The following is a 26,491-nucleotide window of genomic DNA, read 5'->3' on the forward strand; positions in this document are numbered from 1 at the left end:
TTTCATCCACATTTATAATCTTTCACTTTGCATCGCAGATATGCGCTTAAATTTGTTTAATAAACTCTAAGTTTGAGCTATAATTTTAACATAGAAATTTATATTCCCATCACTTCCTCTATATCTTTATAAATGGTGGCACACATCATGCCTATATACCTTAATTATTATGTCATATACCAATAGTATAAGAAATAGATGATTTATAATCATATATTGGTGTATATTTTTAATTAAGGTGATTTGGATTCAAATGTAGGGTTACGTCATGTTATTTTTAATAATAGCATATGTGGGTAATATAGATAAAATTTAAGAGGTTGTTTTAAGTTATTTTTTAAGTATTAGTGGAGGGCAATTTAGTTGCAAATTTAGTGTTATTTTAAATATTGTTCATAATGGCATAAGTGGGTAATTTTGATGAAGATTAGGGGGCTACTTTTGTTTATTTTATATAATGGCAGAGGTGGTTAATTTAGATATAGATTTAGGGGGTTATTTTAGGCAATTTTCATAATGGCATAGGTGGATAATTTTTTAGAAAATATAATAGATCCAATGGCTATGATGATTTGAGTCTACCGTGGCTAAATATTTTGCTTTTTTTTGAGAATTTCTAGGATTTCTCTTTTTCTTAGAGCGTTCATATAGGATCCTAGGTAGCTTCAACTGAAGGCTTCAAAAGGAGTCTCTAGTTGGTAACAGTAGGTTTGTTCTTTCTTGGTAGGTGATGTACCCAGCGTCTCGTATGAGACGGTTATGGTAATTATGTTAATATCAATTCAATGAATACAGTTTCTTAGCTAGAGATGGTCTCAAAATGGCTGACTGTGTAATAGACAACCCAAAAAAAGAGATCATTTTTCAGGGACGCAAAAGAAGACAAATTAAAAGGAGACGGGCGCTGTCAGTGTTCCTCCACCTCCTATATCTCCCCCTCCAAACCCTCCTCGCCTCTCCATTAGTTGGCGCTGGCCTCCAGTGCGCTTGCGCGGTTGCTCCCGCTCGCTATTCTTAGCCCAGCCGAGCCTGCCCCCAACACGCACCGGGCGCGCACGCCGTGAGAACCCACGGCTACCCCGCGCGCCCGTGCCGGCAAGCAGCCATGGACATCGACCTCGACCGGGCGCGCGCGCTGCGCGTCCTCGGCCGCGGCGCCATGGGCACCGTGTTCCTCGTCGCCGACGGACCCTCGGCCTCGCGCCCCGACCGCTACGCCCTCAAGGCCTTCGACAAGCGCTCCGCCAAGCCCGACGCCGACCGCCGCGCACGGTGGGAGATGAGCGTGCTCTCCCGCCTCGCGCACCCGCACCTCCCGTCCCTCCTCGGCTTCACCGAGACGGACGACCTCCTCGCCTGGGCCGTCCCCTACTGCCCTGGTGGCGACCTCAACGAGCTCCGCTACTCGCTCCCCGACCGCGTCTTCTCCCCCGCCGCCATACGCTTCTACGTCGCCGAGATCGTCTCCGCAATCGCCGAGCTCCACGCCGCTGGCGTCGTGTACCGCGACCTCAAGCCCGAGAACGTGCTCCTCCGCGCCGACGGCCACGTCGTCCTCACCGACTTCGACCTCTCCCGCCTCCTCCACCACCGGCCCACGTCCGCGTCCTCTTCGCCGCCGCCGCCCCCGCCGCCGGCGTACCGCGCCCACCACAACCGCCGGACGCGCGTCGCCGCGCGAAGCGACTCCGTCGTCGGCGTCGGTGGCCAGGCCAAGTCCAGGCCCCCTCAGCCCTGGTCCGCGGCGCCGTCGCCGCGCCAGCAGTTCCAGAGCTTGATCCGGTTCCTGATGGGGAGCGACGGGGCCGGGATGACCAAGAAGACCAAGTCGGCGCGGGTGTCTCCGGTTAGCCGGAAGCCCGGGAGCTTCGGCTGCTCCGGCGAGGCCGGCGCGTGGGGCAAGTCCTACTCCTTCGTCGGCACGGAGGAGTACGTGGCGCCGGAGATGGTGCGCGGCGAGGGCCACGGGTTCGCCGTCGACTGGTGGGCCGTTGGCGTGCTCGTGCACGAGATGGCGTTCGGCCGGACGCCGTTCAAGGGCCAGAACCGGAAGGAGACGTTCCGGAACGTGCTGCACAAGGAGCTCGAGTTCCCGGGGGACAGCCGGCGGCGGATGCCGGAGCTCACCGACCTCATCTCGCGCCTGCTCGATCGGGACCCGAGGAGGAGGCTCGGGTACGCCGGCGGCGCCGACGAGGTCCGCGAGCACCCGTTCTTCGCCGGCGTGGCGTGGGACATGCTCACGGAGGTGTCCCGGCCGCCCTACATCCCGCCACCGGCCGACGAGGATCTCGTGGCCGGCGAGGGGTTCGACGTGAGGGATCACTTCAGGAACCTCCATCAGCCACCGCCTCCCAAGGCCACGTCGGAGGCCTCGTCGGACTTCTCGTCGGAGTTCTGATCTCCCGACGACGAACGTCGCTCGTGTGCCACCGCAGACTTTAGTTGTTTTTACGCTTTGGACCTCGGTAGAGTACCATATTGTAACTGACGGATCGAGGGTGCCTGCTGTACATACACGGAGGATGGCCTTGGATGTAAATTCGACGTAGAGTTGGTGGAGTTGCGCAAACATTTTGTGGTCGAGGTCGAGTCGTTTCTTCGTGTAACTTTTCGCTTGCCTTGCAAGCGATGAACTGATTACCGAAGAAAAGGTAACGTGACTTGGGAGCATTTTACTGATTGCTTGAACGTTCATTACGTCCCCATGATGAATTCACAAGGGGATTCTTTCCTGGCCTTTTGCAAGAACACCAACGTTTCTGTTCAAGAAACGATTCATCTGAAACAGAGTATGGCAGAAATGAACGGATGCAGAAACCAGAAATTAGCACAGGCCAGCATGCTGCATGCATGACAGAGTTACTATGGCTTAGTTACTACAGTAGCTAGCTTAATCTGGCTCTCAATGATTGTTGACTCGCCGTGGCCGTTGCCTATTAAACACGCCCATCGGATTCGTACAGATGCTGCGTTGTTCCGAGCTGTTGGTTGTTGAGACAAGCCATGTCAAACGCCCTCTGTCCCTCCCACGGCGCCGGAGAATTTTCAATGGACACGTACGCATGGCATCCGAATTTAATCTGAAATTCCTCGTCTAAAATATTCCTGGAACCTGTTACAAATTCAGAATCTCTGACACTCTGTGCACGGGTGAACGATCCATGTTTATGGACTGACACGGTTCTATTTAAGCTCTTTATTATATATTCCTTCCATTCCAAATTGCAGGTCGTTTAGCTAGAATGCATAATTTTTCCTATGCACTTAGATATAATGTATGTCTAGATACATAATAATATCTATGAATCTAGAAAAGTCAAAACGACCTACAATTTGGAATGAAGGGAGTATATACAAGTATCTGACTTCAGAAAACATTATGATTACACCTAATCTCAAATCGATTAGTACAACATTGTAGTACTAATTAGCAATTATTTTGCAGCATTGGGACACCATAATGCTATTGTATTATCCATAATCAATTGGTGGTGGTCTACGTGTGAGGCTGTGTGCCATTACACATCTTGTTAGTTGCCCTAAAGGCAGTGTTGAATTTGACCAAAAGTTTGTTGGGTGGGCTCTCTCATGCATTCCTGATCTTCTAATCCCTTTTTGATCTCATTCAGCGATCGCTTAGTTTTGCAACATTACCACACAAATTTAAAACTGCTTTATACATGTTGCTTCTGACTACCGTTCTCTATGTAATGAAGTAGTTAGTATTTAGTGCGTTTGATTTAAGAGAAGTTCGTGGAGTATGTTCAAGGATTAGGAGACATTGGACCCTTGCTTTGTGCGCGAATTTGGGGACTGGTAACCTTCCAAAAAGCTCTTGGCTTGTTAATTCGGTAATCCTACCAAGATCAGAGAAATGGCTTGTCACGAGGACAGAGGAAACCGGGTGGTAGTGATGGTTCAAGGCACGCCACTAGTTCTCTACGTACACCGAATCTTTCTGCTTCTTTGGTTGATGACGTTTGTAGTAGTGGTGACGAAAATGATCAGATAACTTTTCACTTGAGGTTATCATCAGAGATGCATTGTTTTGTTTTAACTAATTCAGCTTTAGGCCCTTTTTCATATATAGTGGAATCAGCGACTTGCATCAATGGGTATGTAGTGGACGTCCATATATACATAGGGTTTACAATTTCGGTTTCGGTTTTTTTTCGGTCACAGACGAACTTACCGAAATTTGCAAAATTTCTGTGAAATTTTGTTGATTTTTTTAGAGTCTTGATCAAATTATAAGATTTTTGAACTTTTTTGGATCTAAATAAATGATTTGTAAGATTTATGACTGTGAAACTATTACATTGAGGAATATGCAACACAAACAATAGACAATTGAGTTTAAAGTACGATTTTTACAATAAACCATATGCATAAGTGTAATAGTAAATTTCGGTATTTTTCAGTCACCATCGAAATTCGTGAAATTTCAACAAAATTTCACTGAAATTAAGAACCTGGCACGAATCCTGATGGACCGGATGCACCTAAATCGACTTCTCGATCTTGAGATCTTTCTAGATCTTGCAACAGTGCCGTATAGCCTCCAAATGGTAGCGTTGAGCATGGATTCATTCATTCATCCATTCTGCTAGCTTAGCGTAACCCCTGCATGTGAGAGTTTCAGTACCCTAGCTAGCATAGCATGCACCAAGTACTTACAGGCAGGAGATGGTAGTACAAGTTTCGTGCATGGATGGATCGCATGAGTCATGAGTCCAAGAATTAACTAAGATATTTCTTAGATCTGCACAAACCAATTGATTTTTTTAGGCATTACAGTTTTCTTTGCGAGTCCTATATCCAGGAACTCAGCATGGTGCACGCGTTCAACGATTATTAGTTTCTAATCCTACATTTGATTAACAGCTATAACGATTATTAGTTTCTAATCCTACATTTGGTAAGAGTTATAAGAGTACGTTTCCTGTTGTGGATGGGCAATGCCATGTTCTCAACATCCAAAATGTAGAAAGCCTTGGACAAAGGAATATTCACCCAGCGTATCATTGGATTTGGAAATCAAAATGGCAGATGAAACACAAGGTTTTTTTTGTTATTGCTCAAGGATCGTCTAACTACAAGAGATCTTCTCAGAAGGAAGCACATGGACCTCGATTCCTATACTTGTGATTTATACATTCTATAGAAATTAGAGACGGTGGCACATCTCTTCCTACGCTGTAATTTTGCCAAAGCATGTTGGAATTCGATTGGAGTGTCAGTAATCACCACCAGGCCGATTCTACAAATCTTCAAGCTAATCAAGGAAAAGCTTGCAGTACTGTTCTTCATGGAAATCATAATCCTAATGACTTGGAGCATTTGGACAACCAGAAATGATTGGATGTTTAATGGTACTGATTGCGGTTCAATCGTGTAAAAGGAAATTCATGTCTGAGTTCTCCTAGAGCTCGCCCGGCCCTCGTTCCTGCTATGAATGTTTGGTTGCAGTCTTTGTAACTCCCCTCCTTTCCTTCTTGCTGCTTTCTTAGCTTTAGTCTTGCTTGCTTTCTTTTCCTTCTTCGTTGTATTCTTCGTTGTTGTATTCTGGACTTTTGTTGGGTTTCCTTTTAATATATATTCAGTAGGGGCTTGCCACTCCTGTTCTCTAAAAAAAAGAGTGCATTTCCTGGTTTTTGTTAACTGTCCATTCACTGTTAAAACACAGATGAAAACATGCAAAGAGATGTTCAGCTTGCAAGTGGTATATTAATGGTGCCCCAGAGATTGAGAGCTTCTTTGATGGGTTTCTTTATTTATGTTGTTTCCTCCACTCTATATGTAAAGAGTGGTATCTCAATTTCTCTATTTTTTTTAAGTTCGGTTTCTCTCCTTGCTATTTCACAAGATGGCTGAATCTCGCACAAACATTGGATAGATATTAGTGGGTGAATCTAAATTGGTTTGGTGCTCCTTGCCTAACAATTCCTGGATCCCTCAATGCCCCTTCTGTTGGCCTACGGTACAACTGTACCTTATTTTTCTCCTCCACTGAATTGCTTCATTTAATTTTTAACTGAACTTGGAGGCACCATGAAAAAAATATATCTTGGTTCAGAATTGTTGCTTTTGTTACAGTCTTAAGATATTAATTTATATTCAGAATCGTAGAACTACTCGCTTTGTACTGAGCTGCTGGTTGTGCATGTCTACCATACAATTCTGGAGGATATATGCTTGATTACATCATGACTGCAAGCAAAGCTTCTAATCCCTTAGTTGGAATTCCTCAACGAGAAAGGAGCACAAGCTGAGCGCTGACTGTTGTCAGAGAGTTTCCTGGGTACACTTGTGCAAGAAACAGGGTAGGTTTGGATTCAAGGTCGTTTTACCAATAGACATGGCTCTTGCTCTTTTTCGCCTGCTTACAATTGCATGATTCTGGCTCCTACTAAGACCTCATTGTATTTCATACTATGGATTACTATTTTAGAAATTTGTGGCTCCTGTAATTTATATATTTGTCAGTTTCTGATTCTACTTGCTGATTTACAGAAAGTTACCGCTATGTACGTGGAGAATGCCTATGCATTGAAGATTAATGAGGCTTTAGCTTAAAAGATTAATACACAACCAGGGATTAATTCAAGGCATGGTGACAATTATCTTGGAGTTGGACCGTGTGTGTTTTGCTTGACCCAATTTTAGGTTTATTGGTCAACATCTTGGTTTTGCGTTCGTATCAACCTTTACTTGATAATAAAGTTTCTTTGTAGCTATTGTTTCGTTCAAATTTGGTGTGCCGTGCCCGTAGCAAAGCACGGGCCATTACCTAGTAGCCTCCAAATGGTAGCGTCGAGCATGGATTCATCCATTCTGCCAGCTTAGCGTAACCCCTGCATGTGAGAGTTTCAGTACCCTAGCTAGCGTAGCATGCATCAAGTACTTACAGGCAAGAGATGGTAGTACAAGTTTCGTGCATGGATGGATCGCATCATGAGTTGCTTTGTCCCTATAACTTGTAGCCAATCCAGCAGCTGTTGATTGGTCATGTAACTTGAGCTAGTACCTTGCTAGTATTCCCTCATCCAGCTACTGCTAGTAGTCTCTTGATCCTTAAGGGGGTGTTTGGGAGGAGGGGGCTAAATTTTAGCTCCCGTCACATCGAATGTTTGGACACTAATTAGGAGTATTAAACCTAGACTAATTACAAAACTAATTACACAACCCCTAGGCTAAATCGCGAGACGAATCTATTAAGCCTAATTAGTTCATAATTTGACAATGTGGTGCTACAGTAACCATTCGCTAATGATGGATTAATTAGGCTCAATAGATTCATCTCGTGATTTAGCCTAGGGGTTCTGCTATTAGTTTTATAATTAGCTCATATTTAGTCCTCCTAATTAGCATCCGAACATTCGATGTGACAGGGCTAAAGTTTAGCCCTTGTCTCCCAAACACCTCCTTAGGTCAAATATGAGAGATCTTGTGAGTTCATTATAAGTCAAATTATTTTAAATCTGACTAAGTTTATAAAGAAGAGTATTAATGTCCTACTATTTTTAAAAAATAAACTATCAAAACATATTTCATAATAGTTCCAGTTATGCTTGTATTTGATATCAAGTATTAATATCTACCACCACCAAATAAATAAACTATCAAAATATATTTTTTGAATAATAGATATAGTTATGTTTATAAGTTCCTTTGATATCGTATAAATATTATTATTCTTTTTTTAAGTTTGAAAACTTAAAATAGTTTGACTTGGGAAAAATTTACAAAAATCCTTATACGTTTCAAGATGAATTTACGAATGGAGCAGCTGACTAGCACTGTAATACGATCAGATCCAAGCATACCGTGTCCCTAGCTCGATCAAACTCTAATGACGCGCACGTCTCAGTGCAGCAACGCGCACACGTAAACCAACATATGTGTAGCGTGTAGCCGAGAATCTCACAACATTCCTTCATCGCTGGCGTATTCTCGCTGAATGACTACCGCTCGCCCCATCTCAGATTACAATTCGTTTTGGTTTTTCCAGGTATATAGTTTTTGTTATGCACCTAAATATGTATTATTTCTAGATACATAGTAAAAATTATAGATCTAGAAAAGTCAAAACGAATTGTAATTTGGGACGGAGGGAGTATAAAATAACAAGCCGTGTGTATGGATGTGTTACTATTGCAGCCTCATTTTGCGAATGAATGTGTGTTCTTCTTGTCCATCCATCCATCGATCGATCCCATCAGGACAGATAGCTATGTTCTACTTACAGTAAGCTATGGCCGAAAATAACCTATTGAGCATGTTGCTCCAGCCCGGGGCAACATGGGTGGCTCGCAAACCCTAGCGCTGCCAACCTCGCTCCTCGCCCTCTCCTGCCTCGCTGCCGCCAGAGCTCTTGGGTGGAAGCTCGTGCGACGGCAAGGACGGCAGCGGCCGGGGGGGGGAGAGTTTTCTCACGTCGTCTCGCATAAGGGAGGTGGGTCGTGCGGCGGGAGGCAGCCGGCTACTGCTGAGGCGACGGTGGTTTTGGGGCCTCCATGGCCTCATCTAGGCCCCCCTGCCTAGATCTGGCATCCTCGTGCGCGTGGCGGTGGCGGCGAGCATGGCGTGGGTCCATGGGTCACCCACGGCAGGCACGGCCTCGCTGCGAGGCGCCAGGAAGCGCCTAAGGAGGTGAGCGGGCCCGGTGGTGGAGGAGGCGTGGCGGCCTGACAGCAGCCGCGGTGCCCGTGGAGGACAGTAGTGAGGAGGTGGTGCCGGCTCGGAGGAGGCGTTGCACACAGGCTATGCGCGGGGCGACGTAGGGCGTGGCATGAGGAGAATGACTGCATGGCAACGGAAGTGGCGTGTTGCGGGCAGAGCGTGGAGGGCACCAACGGTGGCCCGACGGAGGTGCGGCGGAGGCGAGCAGTGGCACGACGATGATGGCTTGTGGAGGACAGTGCGGGCAACGGAGGCGCGCGAGCGGCAGCATGGCGACATGTGCGGGCTACTGGGCGCGAGGGTGCGCGGCGTAGATGCAGCTGGGAGGAGTCAGCGTGAAGCGAGATGGCCGCACGGCGGCACGAGGAGGCACGGAGGCGGCGCTACCCCCGGGAGGGCTTCTGTGGCTGCGGTCCTAGGAATGCCGGGCTGTGAGCGTATAGCTAGGGATGGGATTCTTCGAGCGAAAGCCTTTGTCGGTGATCCTGCCGATGGCGATGGCGCCCGAGAGCGTCATTCTTCCCGTTGGGGGTGTCATCTTGGAGCCCCATCCCTATTGCACGGGGTTCTCTAGGTTAAAACCCTGTCCAGACTCTGGACGAGCGATGGCGGTGCCATTGGCGTCATCACCTCCGTGGAGGCATCATCTCTAGAGACCCATCTTGGGCATGGCATTGCTGATGACGCAGTGGTCATGGGAGGCTGCAGCCGGTGGTGGAGGCGGCTTGGTGCAGGATGGCGAGCTTGAAGGGGGTCGCCGAACTCACGTGGAGGCGATCGCAGTTATGGTGGTGGCCAGGGATTGTCGCATGGGTGTCGGTTTTGACTGCTTGCAGCGGACCGCGGTGGCTGGTGCTGCTTGGCAGCTGTCAGTGCAGCGAACTACGTTGGAGGACGGTGCTTGCAGCAATTGACATCGTGGGACGACTAGGCTTGTAGTGGATTGCAGCAGGTTGCTCTGCCTTGCTCGGCGACTCCGGTGCGGTACATCGTCGGAAGATGGCGCAAGCGACTTCTTTGGCATGCTGGCATAGCGGCGGAGACTACGTGCGCGGATGAAGCAACGAGATGATGTTGACCTGCGGCTGTGGTTCAGCTGTTCGATGGTGATCTTGGGAAACGGGCCAACACTGCTCATCATTCTGATGGCAACATAAGAAACAAATCCGCGACATGGAGTACTGTGGCGGACGTGGCGGGGGCCCCGCGTGCGGTGTCTTCTTCGAGGCGATGAGAGGTGGAGTCCAACGATGGGTGTAGCGAGGCCCTCGCGCGTTTGTGCTATCGCGGTGGTAACTGCAAGGCAGCCAGTGAGAGGTCCAGATCTGGTAGTTTCACTATGTCGGATGAAGTGCAGTGTTGCAGCGGCACTACGGCGATGGGCCCCGCATGGCGTGACCTTCTTGGTGCGGTGCAGTCTGTTTCTCTCGATTCCGTATTGATGCGAGGCCAGGCCTTGAGGTTACGACGACTACATGAGCGGGAGAAGGTTGATAGGCGCCGCGGCAAGACTTCGGTTTCGTGTCGATGTTCCAGTCCGACCAGGTGGAGTCCTTATTGAGGTCCGTGTCGGTGTCCCAATCTGACCGGGTAGAGTTGTCTCGTCGAGATGAGTTGCGTGGCTTACGTCAATGTCCCAATCCAACCGGCCTGAGTTGTTTGAGTTGAGTTGAGTTCGGCACGTGTTGATGCCCAATTCAACTTGTCGGTGTTGTTCTCATGTTTTTTCTTTTTTATTGCCTGGTTATAGCCTCCTATAGACGTAACCTTGTATTTTTTTTCTACTATCTATAGAAACGCACTGTTGTTCGTTAAAAAAAAAACCTATCGAGCGTTGCGCATGAACATGCAGCGCTATTGGTAGCAGGAAATACGGCAACAACTAAGTGGCAGCAGTGCGAAAACAAGGAAATTGAGAATTAGGATTGGCTTTTCGACGATTCTTTCACTCTCTCGGTTCCCCTTTGTCCCAAAACATTTCCGTCCACAAGGGATTTTTGTTTATACTAAATTGAATTATTACAAGTTTGACCAAATTAGATAATAACAACATTAATATCTACCATATCAAAGACGGAAACTATTAAAGTATATATTGCATAGTGGATATAACGATGCTAATTTATATATTGCATAGTGGATATAACGATGCTAATTTAATATTGTAAATATTATCATTCTTTTATTATATGAATTTAGTCAAATTTAGAATAGTTTGGCTTAGGCCAAATCTAAAATCCTAGGTTCAGTAGCTAACTAGTATTTTAGCTACAATTATGAGTACGTGAACTTGGCTTTGTCAGAAGAGAGGCACCTTAGGTGGAAAAAATAGAATTATTGATCATATTATAAATCACTATAATATTCACCCACCAAAATAGAATTATTGACCACATTAGAAATCACTATAATATTCACCCACTTCTAGCCGACTTGTTGCAACACAGCGAATCAATTTGAATCAAGAGGAATTTGTATATTGAATCAAGAGGATAGTATTTAGGACAGTAGATGAGCTTTCTGTATGCTCCAATTTTGGGGAGTAGTAACCATCCAAAAAACTCTTGGCTAATTAGTTATTGTACCAAGACAATAGATAGAAAAGTGGTTTATCATTGCTACACGATGTTAGATATCCGGTACTGATGGCTCTAACACGAGAGCCACCACTAGCCAGCTAGTTCTGTATACACTAAATCTCTCACACTTGTTAGATAGCAGTAGACCACTAGTGGTGGCAGCCTACGTCATCTTGAGAACTTGAAACTTATCTCTTATCAGATACCGTACGAGAGCATGTTTGGATGAGCTATTGCTAAATTTTAACAAATGCTAAAATTAGCTTAACTAAAGTTAGCCCTTCCACCCATGCATTAGCACTCCTATTTGAATACATGGCTAATGGATAGAGCTAAAGTATATGACATACCACTTTTGTCCCTCATCTCCATACCTCCATCTTTCTCTCCTCCTCTTTTAGTAATGCTTTTACATCTTTTTAAGATAGGCTAAACTTTAGCACTTTCACTTATTAGCACCTACATCCAAACATGCCCTTAGACTTGCTAAGTTGGTATGGTATTTCCTTTGCTGCAGTCCCTTCACCTTGCTCCAATTAAGTTCTTTTCCTCTTTGCCTTTTCTTCCATGACTAGTTGTGATATCATTTCTTTTTTTCTAGTAGCACCTCCATTTTAAATATATGTACCAATTAATTCATTTAACTCTTCATTTTTTTACAAATATTTGTGCAAATAGATAAATGTAAAGTTTAAATATAATTTTTTTTTGATAGATGTAGTGGTACTCATCTTTATTTAACTAACTTATCAATAAATATTGGGGTCAAAGTTTGAGAGAAAAATTAACTATATTATATATTTACAGGATCAACCTGAACTTTTGGACTGGATTAGCTGATGTTTACAATTCGATATTTTTTCTTAACAAATTAGCGGAAGTAGTCTCATGGCCTGTACTCCCTCTAGACATGAATTCCAAAACACATCTTTAGCCACTGATTTTTGTTGTAACACATTGCGAACGCACTATTTTTCAATTGGATTATATTCTGATTTCCACTGGCGCAATCATGAATGAGGAGCATTCAGTTGGAAATTAAAACACAGCGACATATATTCTTTTTTAGCAAAAAAATACAGTGACATATTAGCCTCCAAGTACATCTACGGGAAGCCAAGCCCAAGAAGGCCCTATTGCTACAGCCTGGGCCTATTATTTTGGTCGGGTAGGAACCAACACGTGGGCCGAGCCGTCTGTTTGCTTCCTTCTCCAATGCGGCCCACCCACTCTCTGGAGTGATGGATGGATGGGTTGCTCGGTCAGCGTCATCCTCTCATCGCTCGTTCCACTCAAACCTTGCATCGCATCGCATTGGATTTGGTTTGGTTTGATTTGGTTGGAGCAAGTTTGTTTTGGCGGGTAGCATTGCACTGGCAGGCGAGCACGGAAGCACACGGCCATTGCCCATCGGAGAAGAACAAGAAAATCCAAGCAACCCACCTCAACCGCCTCGTTGGCGTTAGCACGAAGGCCGGTAGCAAAAGAGGAGATGGTGCCCTGCGCACAGCAGCTGCAGCTGCCCACCGCTCCTCTCCACACTCCTTGTCGCCAAGCGGGCAGGTGGGATTTTCCGCTTCCTCGCCCGCGTCGCCGCCCCCGCCGTGCCATCGCTGCCGCCATGGCCTCCGGCAGCGCCAACCCCGTCGTGGTACGTTGCCTGCTCCTTCTTTTCCTTCCGATAAGGCTCGATTCGTCTCCTCCGTCTCGGTCTCAGCCCCCCGCCCCTCCCGTTTGCAACGTGCCGCAGCTCGGGTGCGGCGGCATCGCCGTGGACTACCTGGCCACGGTGGCGTCCTTCCCCAACCCCGACGACAAGATCCGCAGCCTCGAACTCAAGGTGCAGGGGGGCGGCAACACGGGCAACGCGCTCACTGCAGCTGCGCGCCTCGGCCTCCGCCCCAGGATCATTTCCAAGGTCCATTCTTGATTTGCCCCTTTCCGGATACAGCTAGTCAACACATGACCTTCCTTCTAATCCATAAAATAAAACAATCCATCGGGACCAGGTAGCCAACGATGCTCAAGGAAGAAACATCCTCAGCGAGCTGCGAGCTGATGGCATCGACACATCCTACATCCTAGTATAAATTACTCTGCCTTAACAACGCAATCACAGTCACCTGGTGCTGCGAAGCTCATCCTCTATAATGCGGTGCATCCTTTTTCAGGTCGCAGAGAACGGGAATTCACCATTCACCTACATCATTGTTGATGAACAGACGTGAGTTCACATGACACACTAGCTCTCTTGTGAACAAGATGCTTATTTTGTAATCAAATGGCTCTGCTGCAAGTTAGAAACCTGCAGGGTCAAGTCTCAGACAATATGAAAACCAATCATGCTGCCTCCTGATACTTGCCAACTTTTTGTGCTAATCAATAGCAACTCACAACAAGGGACATGTCCTATTATATAAAAAGTATTAAGCTATTTCTGTTTCTGAATTGTATTCAGCCATCAAGCTTTCGCCTTTCAGGAAAACTCGTACTTGTATACACACTCCTGGTTCTCCCCCCATGGTGCCAGAAGAGCTCACAAAGGCAAACTTATCTTCCGCTCTAGATGGAGCAGACATCGTCTACTTTGATGTACGGTTGCCTGACACTGCTTTGCTGGTTGCAGAAGAGGTAATATCTTCTGGTCATATTATCTCAGTCCACAAGAACGAGAAAAAAAGTACCCACTCTTTCTGTAGTTGTGATTTGAATTATGACTTCCTAAGTTCCTAGCTAGTTTTCTGCTTCTTTCTGCACTGGTACTAAGACTATCCTTTGTTTATGGATCAATCCAGTGCAGGCAAGTCAAAGAAAAATCCCTATTTTGATTGATGCCGAAAGAAAGAGGGAGGGGCTGGACGAGCTCCTTAATTTTGCATCTTATGTTGTATGCTCTGCAAAGCTTCCTCAGGTAAGTTGTTTGATTGCAGAAGAGTGTAATGTTAAGAGTATAACTGCTAAATCCTACTCAAGACCCTTCCAATTTACTGTTCTCAGGTTTTACTATAACTACATTGTTCTTGACTAACTTCTCCTTGTAGAAATGAAAAGTGCTTACATTTTCTGTGGCTTTACATCTTCTAATGGCATGGCCAGTGTCATTTCAATTGGAATCCAAAAGTATGCTGGCTTTGCTTTACTGTAATCTAGTTTAGAGTGGATTATTGTAGCTGGATATCTCAATCAAATTAAGCGATTGACAATAAATTCCCTCATGCTGCAGCATATGTTGGTACAGTAAGTTTTTAGGCATATGTTCAGCATTTTCACTATGCTGGTATCTTGTGGGTTATATACTTTCCATCTAATCTAAATTTGTAGGCCTGGACAGGAGCTTCATCAATACCGATTGCTTTAGTGTCCATGCTTTCAAGGTTACCTAACATCAAATTTGTTATTGTAACTCTTGGGGAGAAAGGTTGCTTAATGCTTGAGAGAAGCATGACAGGTCAGTTTACTGTAGTTCTGCATGTTAATGTTAACTAAGTATTTAGATAAGACATGGGTATAAGGGATTATGCATTCTACCACAAAGGATCCACCTTTTCTTTTTCTCTCTTTTTTCGAAAAAAATAATAAAAACAAACACGATGCAGATGCTTCTGAGGCAGGGGAAATAGATGTGGAGGCTTTATTCGAATCACTACAGAATCAAGTCGACCAGGATTCTACTATGCCAAAATGCATTGCTTCCAAGGTATGAGACCTTACATTTAACGCAGTATGCGAATGGCTGTATTTTTCCATACATATGTATATTCCTCTACCATCCTGAGCTAGATCTGTAAATTATAATCACAGGGTAAGAGCTGCAGTACACTTTAAGTCATTTGGTTTGAAAATTAAAATTGAGATAAGTGGTAATATTCAGGTCAAAGCTAGACTAATACATTGTCTGAAGTATATTAGTGGCAATCTACATGAAATTCATTATTCATCATGCTAGAATAGGCAATTTCGTATAGTATTTTCCTGATACATTTTTTTTTGCGTCTGTCCTTGTTTTCAGTCAAACTTGAGAATAAGCGCGGATGGAGTAGGCTCGATAAGTGGTAGGTTACTTCTAGGTACAGCCGAAGTTATACCACCTGGAGAGCTTATAGATACAACTGGCGCAGGAGATGCATTCATTGGAGCAGTTCTATACGGTCAGTGGGCACTGTCTCCTTTTCACCCCAGATATAACTGCAAAAATCAATTCTTCTTCTTGGTGCTTGTATCTACGGCACTTTTTGTTGGTGAAGCAAGTAAATTTCCTTTCCAAAATCAGTTGTGGCAAGGGATGAAATAAGCTTCCAGTGTCATATCGATAATGGTTTGTATCAAAGTTGTTGAGTTCTGATTGCATAAGGCTCTTTCCATTAACCTACTAACAACTGAGGAACTGTAGAGCACTGAAACAAATGCAGTACATGGCCTACTTGCAGTGTCACTCAATCTGTGGCAGCTTGCTAATCTTGCTGTTTCTTTATGCTTTCAACTAGAAGCACTTTGTTTGGTTATAAATACTGATTACTGCATCAATTTTGAAATCATTATCATACGGGCTGATTGCTTTGCTCTCTTGGATTAGCTTTATGCACCGGCATGCCACCGGAGAGGATGCTGCCGTTTGCAGCACAAGTGGTAAGGAGCTTTTAACAAAACGTAGTATTTGTAAATCAAAATAGTCGAAGAGGGAAGTTGCGACAAGTAGTTGCACATCCATGGTCGCTTACCTTACCTTACGTATCAAAGTGTTTGTCCAAAATTTGCAGGCTGGTTGCGGTTGCAGAGGTTTGGGGGCTCGGAGCAGCCTTCCTCATCGCACAGACCCACGTCTGGCCGGCTATTGATCAGCATTCGGCAGAACCATGAACACCTGCCTGGTTCTAAAATATTCCAAATCCAATCGATTCAGTCATAATAAAGAAAGCAGTCTGCACCAGTAACTAGCATATCAATACTATCATGTTCAACGCCCCTGCTGAAAAAAACCTGAGGTTCATTTATTTGGTTTACTCAAGTGCTGTTATTGTGCGAAAATGTATGCAACTACATTGTTCGGGCGGAGCCCTGATTTGATTTGTGATCAGATAATATCACCCCCAATTCCCCAGTTTTTTTATCCTTCTATACTCAATCTTGTTGTATGTTCATGTGTACGAGTCCCACCTGTACTTCAAAAATTATATGCTCATGCTTACTGTACCAGCAGTATTTGTTCATGTTGAAAAGTTTGCCTGCCGTTTGGACAGGGGGTCCCTATCTGACTTCCGGAAGTTGGAAGCTTATACAGCGCACGGCCCAATTAGCGGCCCAACACAAATCATAGCTTTCCAAGCAGCAAACGTGGGAGAAGCAGGTGCAACCAACAAAGAAGAGCGCGCTGCCTACACGAGAAGTGCTTTATGCCACAACAAAGAGGACAGCAAGCTGCATACCAGTAGCGGGCGGCGTATGATGAACATTCGTGACCAATAATGACTATGAACGCATCATCATGTGGGCATGGTAGTATTTTCCTTTCTTTGTTTTTTCTTCAATTTTTGTTATTTCCTTTAAGCGCTGATACTCACTTTTTTCTAAATAAATATTTATTATATTCAACATTTTATTATACTAGATTCAACATTTCTTAAAATATAGCTCAACATTTTGAGTAACCTAGTTCAACATTTATATGATATTGTTGAAATAGTACATCTAGAATGTTGAGCTAGTGCATTCAAAATGTTGATAGATTTTAAAAGTTCAAAAATATAATCATATTGGATCTCATTTTGTTGCAAAAATTCCAAAGAACATCATTGTCTAAACGGAATTGAAATTGGATGCACCATCATGGAAAAAAAAGAAATTGAAGTTTGGAAATCCATTCTCGCATTGTCCTATCACAACCTGCTACATGCACTCGTATGGCAGCACAGCCTGCTCCGTCCCAGACGCACACTTCCGCCCGACGCGCTCGCACATGGTCAGCTGCTACAGAGGAATAATATGACGATCGGACGGCTGCCTTCCATAGCACGAATCTCAAACATTAAACATTAGTAGTTGTGGAAGGAAAAAAATTCCGGAAGGGATTGCCGGTTTGGACAGAGGTATTTTGCATAGCGCTCGCCGCGGCCTCATTCGCCCGCGGCTCGTCAGCGTTCAGCCCAAGTATAATCATGGCCCACTAACCGCCTTGAAAAACGCCACCCACGCAGCCGCCCCGTGCAGCCCATGTACAAACACTAAGCTACGCCGCGCGGCCCATCACTCTGCGTGCCGCTCGTATAAAAGGAACCCCTGCAGCTGGTAGGGTTTTCTTCTCGCGCCGCCGGAACGGAACACCACCGAGCCGAATCGCCCCCCCGGAGCAGAGTAGAGGAGAGGAGATGGCGGGGAAGAAGGGAGCAGCGGCGAGGAAGGAGGACGTGGTCACCAGGGAGTACACCATCAACCTCCACAAGCGCCTCCACGGCTGGTACCCTTCCTCCCTCTCGCCACCTTGCTGCTGTTTGCTGCTCTCTGTGCTCTATTCTCTCTACGACATCCGGCTCGATCGCGCGGTTTTCGTTTCGCTACTGCTAGTGTTTCGTCATCATCGATGTTTACTAGCAGGTGATGTTGTGTATTATACCAGACAAGGATCTCCCCGTTCCGTTCTCGATGCGATCTGTAGACCCTGGAGTGCTGAATATTTAGTATGTTCTGCGCGATTAGTTATCCTCTTCGTAGTTTGCATATGAGCACGAGGAGAAGAAACGATTCAATGACCTTGCCAGCGACTGCTTTGTAAATTTTGCAGTGGCACTCGTTTTATATCTTCTTAATTTCATTTTATATGTAAGGTAAAAGCAATAGGCCTCCAGTATCGCACTTTATTTCCATTTAGAATTGCAAAATATGCTACCAGGGAATTGATGATAGCAATGAAGGGTCCGTTTGACCTAGCCAGGGAAGATATAGCTGTATATGCTCAATACACATTGTTCAGAAGGCTTTTGGGTGCTTTTACCAAGCATATAAACCATGCAAGGCTCAGAAGCCTCATAAGGCATTGTACATTCATTGTTTTTGACATTGTCTGTGGAATGATGAGTATGAACGCAATAAAAAAGCATGAAAAGAAAAGCTGGCTTCTTTGATTGCTCGCTTCAGCTCATTTGCTTGGATCAAAGTTTCATCAAGATCCAATGGGCTCATAGCTTTCTCCATTTCAGTTACTGAATGCTTATCCAAATGTTGTCTTTGCATGCCCTCTCTTGTTTCTGTTTAACCTTGCACTGTTATTGGAACTAAAGGTTACTGAATGTGACCATTCCCTCTTTCTTTTTACTCAACATTTCTGATGTTTGGCAGCACATTCAAGAAGAAGGCGCCCAATGCCATCAAGGAGATCAGGAAGTTCGCGCAGAAGGCTATGGGCACCACTGATGTCCGGGTTGACGTGAAGCTCAACAAGCACATCTGGAGCAGCGGTATCAGAAGCGTTCCACGGAGGGTTCGTGTGAGGATTGCCCGCAGGAGGAACGACGAGGAGGATGCCAAGGAGGAACTCTACTCCCTCGTCACCGTCACTGAGATCCCTGCTGAGGGTTTGAAAGGGCTGGGAACCAAGGTCATCGACGAAGCGGATTAAGCTCTCACATCCTCTACATCTTTAGAACAAGTTTGTAGTTTTGTGTCTGGCAACAGCAAACCTTTTGTGTCCCAAAGAAGTTTTGAACTCTGGTACTGTGATACAATATCACAATTGTCTATTTCCTTAATCGAATTCAATGGTTAGTTCTGTGTTCGTTTCTTCTTTATTGCCCTATGATTTACAGTCGAAGCTGCTACTAGGCTAGTTTGGAAATGTCGTTTGTGGTATTTACATTCTCAGTTATGTTCCTTGGGTGATTGTAACTGTGAGCATGATTTTGCCTGAACTTGTGTCGTGTGATGGCCTGGAATCTTGCATTTGAATTACAGGGTGAATGCTCAAATAAAGTTTTGAGCTATGCTTGCTTGTTGAACTTTGTCTACGTCTTAAGGCCATGCTTAGGGGGTGTCTAGTTCCTTCCTCTAAATTTTAGCCCCTGTTCCTTCCTCTAAATTTTAGCCCCTGTCACATTGAATGTTTAGATACTAATTAGAAGTATTAAATATAGACTATTTACAAAACTCATTACATAGATGGAGGCTAAACGGCGAGACGAATCTATTAAGCCTAATTAGTCCATGATTTGACTGTGCTGCTACGGTAACCATTTGCTAATTATGGATTAATTAGGTTTAATAGATTTGTCTTGCCGTTTAGTCTCCATCTGTGCAATCAGTTTTATAATTAACTCATATTTAGTCCTCCTAATTAATCTCCGAATGGACTAAACTTTAGCTCGAGGAACCAAACGCCCCCTTAGTTGCTTACAGTTGACAGATGCAATTCCCAGTCCCTGGTATCATGCTATCAGCCATCGCTAACCCTGTGTGGGCCATTTGGAGGGGCCAATTGATCAGCCATCAGTCTCCCGGTGGCGACAGCTGCAAAGGTTTTTTTAAAAAAAATGGTTGGGAGCCTGCGGCTAGACTGCTACTAGAGTTCGGCTGCAAAGACATTTGGTTGCAGTGATGATGAGGTTCCTATGCTGTTTGCATTTATGATCAAACACCAAATCCCCACATCAAGTTGCAATGAACTTGGCGATCCGCACAATCCAAAGCGGCATCTGCAGATGGAGGGTCGCCATCGTCGGCGGCCGTCCGACGACGACTGGTTTCCGTTGGGCCGTCACCATACACTGATATGTTAAGAATGGTGGAGACAGCTCAAATGTAAGCGTCTCAAAGTCCCCATCAAATTGTTCCATGGAAAGAATACCACATCAATATAGAATTGCAGTTGAGATAGTGTTTCAGCATCTATGCCAACACCCTACACAACGGGGGCTTGGTAAACGAACTTTCATAGTTTCATTCACCGTAGATAGTGTTATTCAACTTCAAGGGGGGGCAATAGTCTCACTATTCATATCTGAGTTGAGCTATGCTACAAAAGGGCTACAATATATAGGATTGTGGGAATGTGCTGTACAAGAGGTGTTGCATTTTTTTGTTACTGTAAAAAGATTGTTGTGCGGCATACAGAGACGCCTTCTTTTGATCTTATAGGGCATGTAGAAGAGAATGTAGGCTTTACAGATTCATCGATCACCGCCGCTCGGACCATACTTCTCTTAGGAGCGTGTATCTTGCGTTCTCCATGGAAGCTCCTCTCTGGGCACTGAAATGTGCAATACCGTTTGATGGTGAAGGTGGAGCGCTCCTGTCAATTAGGGATGCAAGGGGAGAATCCAGGTCATCCAGGTCGTCGTCGCTCGTGTATCCTCTCCTCTGCACCAATGAGGCTTTCCTGTCGAGCTTTGCACCACCTCCTATGTCTGCCACTTTCTCTGCCGCATCCAATGTTGAAGGCGCGCAGTACACAACAGGAGCGGCGATGCATGGAAAAGCGCTGATCACATCTTTGTCAGTGCAGCGCTCCAGCAAGCTCTGCATACCATCAAGTATATCATTAAATACTGCATTTCTGTGTCTAAATGCATTTCAGTGACATTGTCGATGTCAAAATGATGATCTGTGGGAAGCTAGATGCCTAGAGCATTCCATGCGAATGAAACAAACCTCTGAATTCAGCTCCTCTAAGACTGTGCTTGGAACAGGATCAGGACAGAACTCATCAGGCGTAAAGTTGCACAGGATTCTTGTCACTAATTGAAGACCAATTGAAGGGCAGACCTGAGAAAGACATCAAAAGCATAACCACTGGTCATTTGATTGTCACGTAAAAGAGGAAGCAGTATAATAATTTGCCAGGTGCTATGCGTAAACACTGACCTCTTTCCTGATAGATTTTTCAAGAAGCATGTCCTTTGGGAGCATCAGGAGATCACTCAATTCATTAAGCAGTTGAAAAGATTTTGATTCAGCTGCACCTCTTCTTTCATCATCATCGTTTCCTATGTCCGAATCATCATCGTCAATGCCAAATTTATCTGTCAGCCATCTTGACCAGTTTCCAATCTGCAGTCATTAATTTTGTATAAATTGGTTGCTTGAGGTGTAATAGCAGGATCCTAGCACATTGACAATCTAGCTTTGTTCCTTAGCAAGCATCATCCTGAATTCCTTACAAACAACTACATAACAATTATAACGGAAAAACTACTTGGAATGCACAAAGAACTGAATCAGCACATACAGAGTTCTTCAGCTGCGCGCCTGAACCAAAGCTTAGATCACCAGCTGGAATTGGCAGGACTTTTGGGTCAACGATTGGGTCAGATATAGGATCCGTTGGTATCTCACTTGCTGATTCACGAAGGATGGCATTAAACATTGCAACATCCAAACGGGCTACACATTGCTCCATCACCTGATAATGGGAGAACTCATGAGATCTGCAAATATATTTGCAGTAATGAAATATTCTTATTCTTTTGAAATTAAGGATGTTAAAGAATACCAATTTTGCTAATACTGGTAAACAGCCGCACTCATGTCCACCAGAACGAAGGGGGCACATTCTGCTGAATGCATCATGAAATGCAGCCTTCCACAGGTTAACAGAAAAGGTGCCCTGCCGCTGATCACCCAAAGCAGGACCTAACACTCTACCAGCCCTTGGAGTAGATGAACCTTCCGCAGGGGTTTGCATGTGAGGAGTAAGTGCCTGGAAGAGAAACATTCTTCATAAAACTGACACCATGAAGAATCCAACATATTCAGAGAACATATAGACCAGAGGAGAATCATTGTGAAGTATTTATTTGTGAAACACTGAACTAGGACAGAATGTTCCCAGCCTTATGGAAGTGTCAATCAGAATATATCATCTAAGAATGACATTTACCTGCCACCACACTGTGTCAACAATCCGAGAAAATATCCAAGATTCAATCTTCTCTAGTGAAGCCAAAAGTGTACTTGTTTCCTGCCAATCATCTGGCATCTGCATTGCAGCAAGTTTGGCTTGCTTGCCATTGGAGCTGTTTCTCCATAGCATTGTCATAGGTTTCCCATCAAGCTTTTTGGCACCACCATCCATGCTCATGGTCGCCGTTGTTGGAGTCACACATGAGATGCCAAAAGTTTGTGCAATTATCTCCCTGAGGACGACTGTGTTGGACAGCCAGAATGTCAACCTATATCAAGAGTAGTTTATCAATTGGAGGAATTTTCTGGGTCATATGCTGGAGCCAAAATTCTGATTAAGCATAGTCATATTATACCTTGAAGCATCATTACTACTGGACTTTGCAACAAGCACAAGGCCAGAAGCAATGTTTTTTGCTACTGAAGCTCTCTTGTCTGCTGACCAAAACTTGGATGCATGAATATATAGCCTAGAGAGACGCCGAGCTGGGGTATGCAACTTATGTGCTGAACTTCCATGCTCAGGCACTACAGAGTAAAGAGAAACTTCGAGAGCTGCAACTTCACGAAGTTCCTGTTCCAACTTGTCAATTCTTGACTCCGATTCCTCATTCCCTTGACCTACAACTGATTTGTCATGATGAACTATCTTCTCTTCAATATCAGGAATATCATCATCAGTGCCAGTACTCTGATCACAGTGTGGAGCTTCATCTAACACATCGATCTCCTTGGCCTCCTCATTGCCTTTATCATCGATGGTTCCAGCGTCACTGATTACATCATCTGTTTCCTCAGAAAATTCTGATGGAGGGCGAGAAGGAACTCTGGCAATGTCTGGTTTTCTAACTTCAACAGCTTTAGTAGCGCTAACTGTTTTCTTTTGCTTCTGAGATTTGTTCTGAACATTGTTTAATCCTTTATGTTGCAGCTTGTTTTGAGCTTGACGGCTAGCACTGCTTTTGGTCGTGCGGGGGCTATATTCTTTAGTCTCCTTTTTACTAAGCTTCCTTGGAACCCGAGACTCTCCTTGTGATGAAAAGGAGTCCCTAGCAGGTACATAATCTGATCCAACCCCCTTCTTCTCTTCTCTCCCTTCCATGTTATCTCTAGCACCCATTTCGGAGTACTTCTAATTTGTTAGAAGTTTTGATTCCTGGAGAAACAATAAACACAACTGGTCAGCGTTGTTCTAGCAGCGTTTGCAAGATGAACAGACTTTCTAAGGACAGCATGTTCAAATAGATCTAACATTAGTAACAATTGGATCAGGAGAAACAGGAGATCCAGAAAACAGGATTAATAAGCACATTTTGAACTGTACTCTCATTTTCATATGATTGAACTCTTGGAACCTTGAACTCTTAGGATGCGACTCTGAAATAAAGGTGGCAAAGGTCACCACGGGTAAGAGTTTTTTTATAAAAAATCCCATTATTTTAGGTGCTTGATCAAGGTTATCGCCTTGAACCTGCAACGGAATATGGGCTTTACCACCGACAAAATGAGCTGCACTTTAAGGAACCAAGTTGAACACAGCTCTGTAAAAGTTACAGCTAATGAATGATGAGAACATTGATGCTGCACATTCAAAAGCTCATCTTTAACATGACAGCCAACCAAAATCGCCATAAGGTGATACTGCTTACCTTAGTAGACATACTGTAAAGTGATTAGGTTCCCCCCAAAATAGCAAAATTATACCACCAACCACTCTAGAAAAGGTAAGTGTAGCAGTATTGAGTATGTTCATGGGCAAACTCCATCACAAGCCACTGGTGAACCAGAACTTATTTCCCCACTAAGGCCAGTCTCACTGGGAGTTTCACGAAGAGTTTCATGGGCTTAAATTCCATGCCACATCAGCATTTTTGTGACTTGGCAAGGTCCTTACAAGGAGAGAAGGGGGAGTTTCATCATACGTGAGAGTAGTTTCATCCCCAGTTACCTAGTTTCTAATCTTGGACTGGCCTAATTAGCAAATAATTACAATTGCCCCCAAAAACAGCCCACTTGCAACCAAAAAGCACCAATTAGGCTTGTACAGGGCTTCCGATAGTGGCAAGGAACGGGAAATTCTCCAATCAATACTCACGAGTACCAGAACAGCTTAAAAGGGGAAATTAGTTTGCTGAAGAACATTCCATCATAAATGCGGACGGCAGGCCATCATAAATCAAAACCAAACAGCCGCCACGAAATTCCACATCTGCAACCACCTTTGCCGTCGTACAGAGAGCAGATCAGGAGGAGGAGGGGAAGAAATGGCAATCGGGAAGCATCAAGGAACCAATTGCCCGTGACAACACTAGGGCGCCGGAATTCGGAAATGTGGATCGCGAGGTACAAATAATTCGGCATGATCTGCTCCCCAGACCCCAGGTGCCCAAGCCCCCAACTCATGAGTCATGACGAGGTGCCAGGTGAAATTATGAGGCAAGCTAATCAATGCTGGCGTCGTCGAACAAAGATCCGAGAAGCATGCAGAGTAATGGAATCCAAGCAGGACAAAATAAAAACAAAAAAAAAACAGCGCGAAGAAGACCTTGAATCAGGAGCCGCGCCGCCGCTCACTCTCCCACAGAGATCCGGCGGGCGGCGGAGGCTTCACGGAGACTCGAAGTTGCAGAACAGTAGGAAGGGGAAGGGGGGGGGGGGGGGTAGAATCCCTCTCACCGTCTGGAGCGGCTCCAGCCGCCGGTCCCCGCGAACGCAATCAGCAGCAGGCTGTGGTGCCGCCGCGTGATCCAATGCGGCGGAGAGGGACTGAGGGAGGGAGGTGAAGGTTTCCGTCGAGAGCGCGCAAGGGAAATAGCCCCAAGGAGCGGAGCGCTCGCCGCTCGCGAGGTGGTTTCCGCGCAGTTGCGTGCGCGCGGCCGTCGGCGCGGGAGGCGACGCCCGCGGCCGGGGGGTGGTGGTGGTGCCCGTGCGGAGAGCGTGGTTGGCGAAGGGAGGGAGAGGACTGGAGGGAGTGGGCGGTTGCTCTGCTTAAATCGAGCGCCAGCCGGGTTTTGGCCGGGTCCGCTCACCGCGTGGTGGCGGTGGACGCCGGCAAGTGGCTTGGCTTGTCTCCTTGCCCTTTTCGCCGGCCCCATTTTATGTGCGTCCCGCCGTTCCTAGCTCGCGTCAAAAAAAAAAAAAAGAGAGCCGTTCTTCGCTTTTGGTTTTCAGTTTCGTCGTGTCAATTGCGGTGGTTTTTGTATGTAGCTTCTTTTTTCAAAAATAAAGATTCTTTTTGCGAAATATTATGTCACGCGTGAGTAATGTTTAACATGTGGTACTGCAATTATTTGTGTGCCAATGTCTCATCTTACTTTGGTCATGTCTCTTTTCCTCCCTTTTTTTCGCTTTTATTAGTAGTTTCCTTAATTTTTTTTCTTGCCTCCTCATAAGAAGTCCGCAAGTGCAAATATAAATGTCTCTCGAAAATGCTTCGAATTGCATACATTGTGTCTTTGTGGTAGGCACGCAATACTCATCACGGCATCACCGAAGGAGAATCGGCCTCTCAATATTGTTCATGTCTTTGTAAGTGATATGTTCGTTGTTTTCAACCGTTTCTATATATAAGCCGATCCTGACATTACATAACCAATAATAACCACAAAACGAACAAAGAATATGCCCCTCGTCGATCTCAAGTGGGTCCTTTGACACTTTATTCTGCTTCCAAAATGTCTCCGTCCCGCATGCATTTTCTTTTCCGAATACTTCCACACAAAAAACCAAGTCTTTCCGCTCAAAACATAATCTTCTTGATTGACTTCTTCTTCCATTTCATGCTCCATGGATTACATTTTTCTTTCATGCAAATTAAAATCGTAGATAAGATTTCACCTTTGTCTAATGCACCGGATCGGAAGACATTCCCTCCAAACAGGCCCAGTTGCTCACCTAATTACCTACGACGATCCACCACCCCATCCGAGACGGTCTCGTACTTGCGCTTGTCTTCATCTCACGAAACACGACATATTCGGTCACACGCTCGTGATCTGCCCCGGCGCTGGCAAAGATGACTTACCATCTGCAATTCTGGATCAACCACCCCACGCCCCCCTTCTTCAACCCCCAATAGAAATACCCTCATGTTCTTTACTCTCTCTTTTTTCTTTGTACATTTATAATTCAAAAAATGTTGTGTGTGAAATATACATGGGACCTCGCCAACCAAATGGTGGTGGCATTTCCTCTTCGGCGTGGCGTCGTCTCCACATGGCAATTGGCAAGGAGGCCCCTCTGTCTCTCTAGACGCTAGGGGTTGGAGCTGGACAACACTAATGCACTATTGTTATCCCTCCATGTTCCATGTTACCCTTCTGCAAATATGCGTGCACCATTGG

The 26,491-nt window shown here is 45.2% G+C and overlaps 4 protein-coding genes across 5 annotated transcripts; 3 read left to right on the forward strand and 1 right to left on the reverse strand.

Moving 5' to 3' along the window:
* Positions 1 to 977: 977 nt before the first annotated feature.
* On the forward strand, positions 978 to 2,673 carry LOC101773013 (serine/threonine-protein kinase UCN). Its single transcript, XM_004973797.3, has one exon. The coding sequence runs from the start codon at positions 1,106 to 1,108 to the stop codon at positions 2,399 to 2,401; it is 1,296 nt and encodes a 431-aa protein (XP_004973854.1). The 5' UTR covers positions 978 to 1,105; the 3' UTR covers positions 2,402 to 2,673.
* Positions 2,674 to 12,587: 9,914 nt separating this feature from the next.
* Positions 12,588 to 16,457, forward strand: LOC101773418 (sulfofructose kinase). Its single transcript, XM_004973798.3, has 11 exons — positions 12,588 to 12,915; positions 13,015 to 13,182; positions 13,274 to 13,348; positions 13,436 to 13,488; positions 13,745 to 13,895; positions 14,065 to 14,175; positions 14,586 to 14,712; positions 14,861 to 14,961; positions 15,274 to 15,412; positions 15,838 to 15,890; positions 16,022 to 16,457. Exons 1-11 carry the CDS (start codon positions 12,757 to 12,759, stop codon positions 16,097 to 16,099), a joined length of 1,215 nt encoding a protein of 404 aa, XP_004973855.1. The 5' UTR covers positions 12,588 to 12,756; the 3' UTR covers positions 16,100 to 16,457.
* Positions 16,458 to 17,544: 1,087 nt separating this feature from the next.
* On the forward strand, positions 17,545 to 19,059 carry LOC101773837 (60S ribosomal protein L31). The gene is made up of 2 exons (XM_004973799.4): positions 17,545 to 17,715; positions 18,594 to 19,059. The coding sequence occupies exons 1-2, from the start codon at positions 17,627 to 17,629 to the stop codon at positions 18,871 to 18,873; spliced, it is 369 nt and encodes a 122-aa protein (XP_004973856.1). The 5' UTR covers positions 17,545 to 17,626; the 3' UTR covers positions 18,874 to 19,059.
* A 1,025-nt stretch (positions 19,060 to 20,084) lies between these two features.
* On the reverse strand, positions 20,085 to 25,122 carry LOC101774238. 2 transcript variants are annotated; one of them, XM_004973802.4, is made up of 8 exons: positions 24,825 to 25,122; positions 22,505 to 23,304; positions 22,126 to 22,417; positions 21,739 to 21,945; positions 21,475 to 21,648; positions 21,111 to 21,296; positions 20,898 to 21,011; positions 20,085 to 20,765 (listed from the first exon to the last, which is right to left on the reverse strand). In XM_004973802.4, exons 2-8 carry the CDS (start codon positions 23,266 to 23,268, stop codon positions 20,424 to 20,426), a joined length of 2,079 nt encoding a protein of 692 aa, XP_004973859.1. In that variant the 5' UTR covers positions 23,269 to 23,304; positions 24,825 to 25,122; the 3' UTR covers positions 20,085 to 20,423. The 2 variants fall into 2 exon arrangements, with proteins under 2 accessions (XP_004973859.1, XP_004973858.2); XM_004973801.4 differs by having other exon boundaries at positions 24,694 to 25,122.
* Between the last annotated feature and the right edge of the window lie 1,369 nt (positions 25,123 to 26,491).

This window comes from Setaria italica, chromosome VI (genome assembly GCF_000263155.2).
Source record: "Setaria italica strain Yugu1 chromosome VI, Setaria_italica_v2.0, whole genome shotgun sequence".
Classification (NCBI taxonomy): Eukaryota; Viridiplantae; Streptophyta; class Magnoliopsida; order Poales; family Poaceae; genus Setaria; species Setaria italica.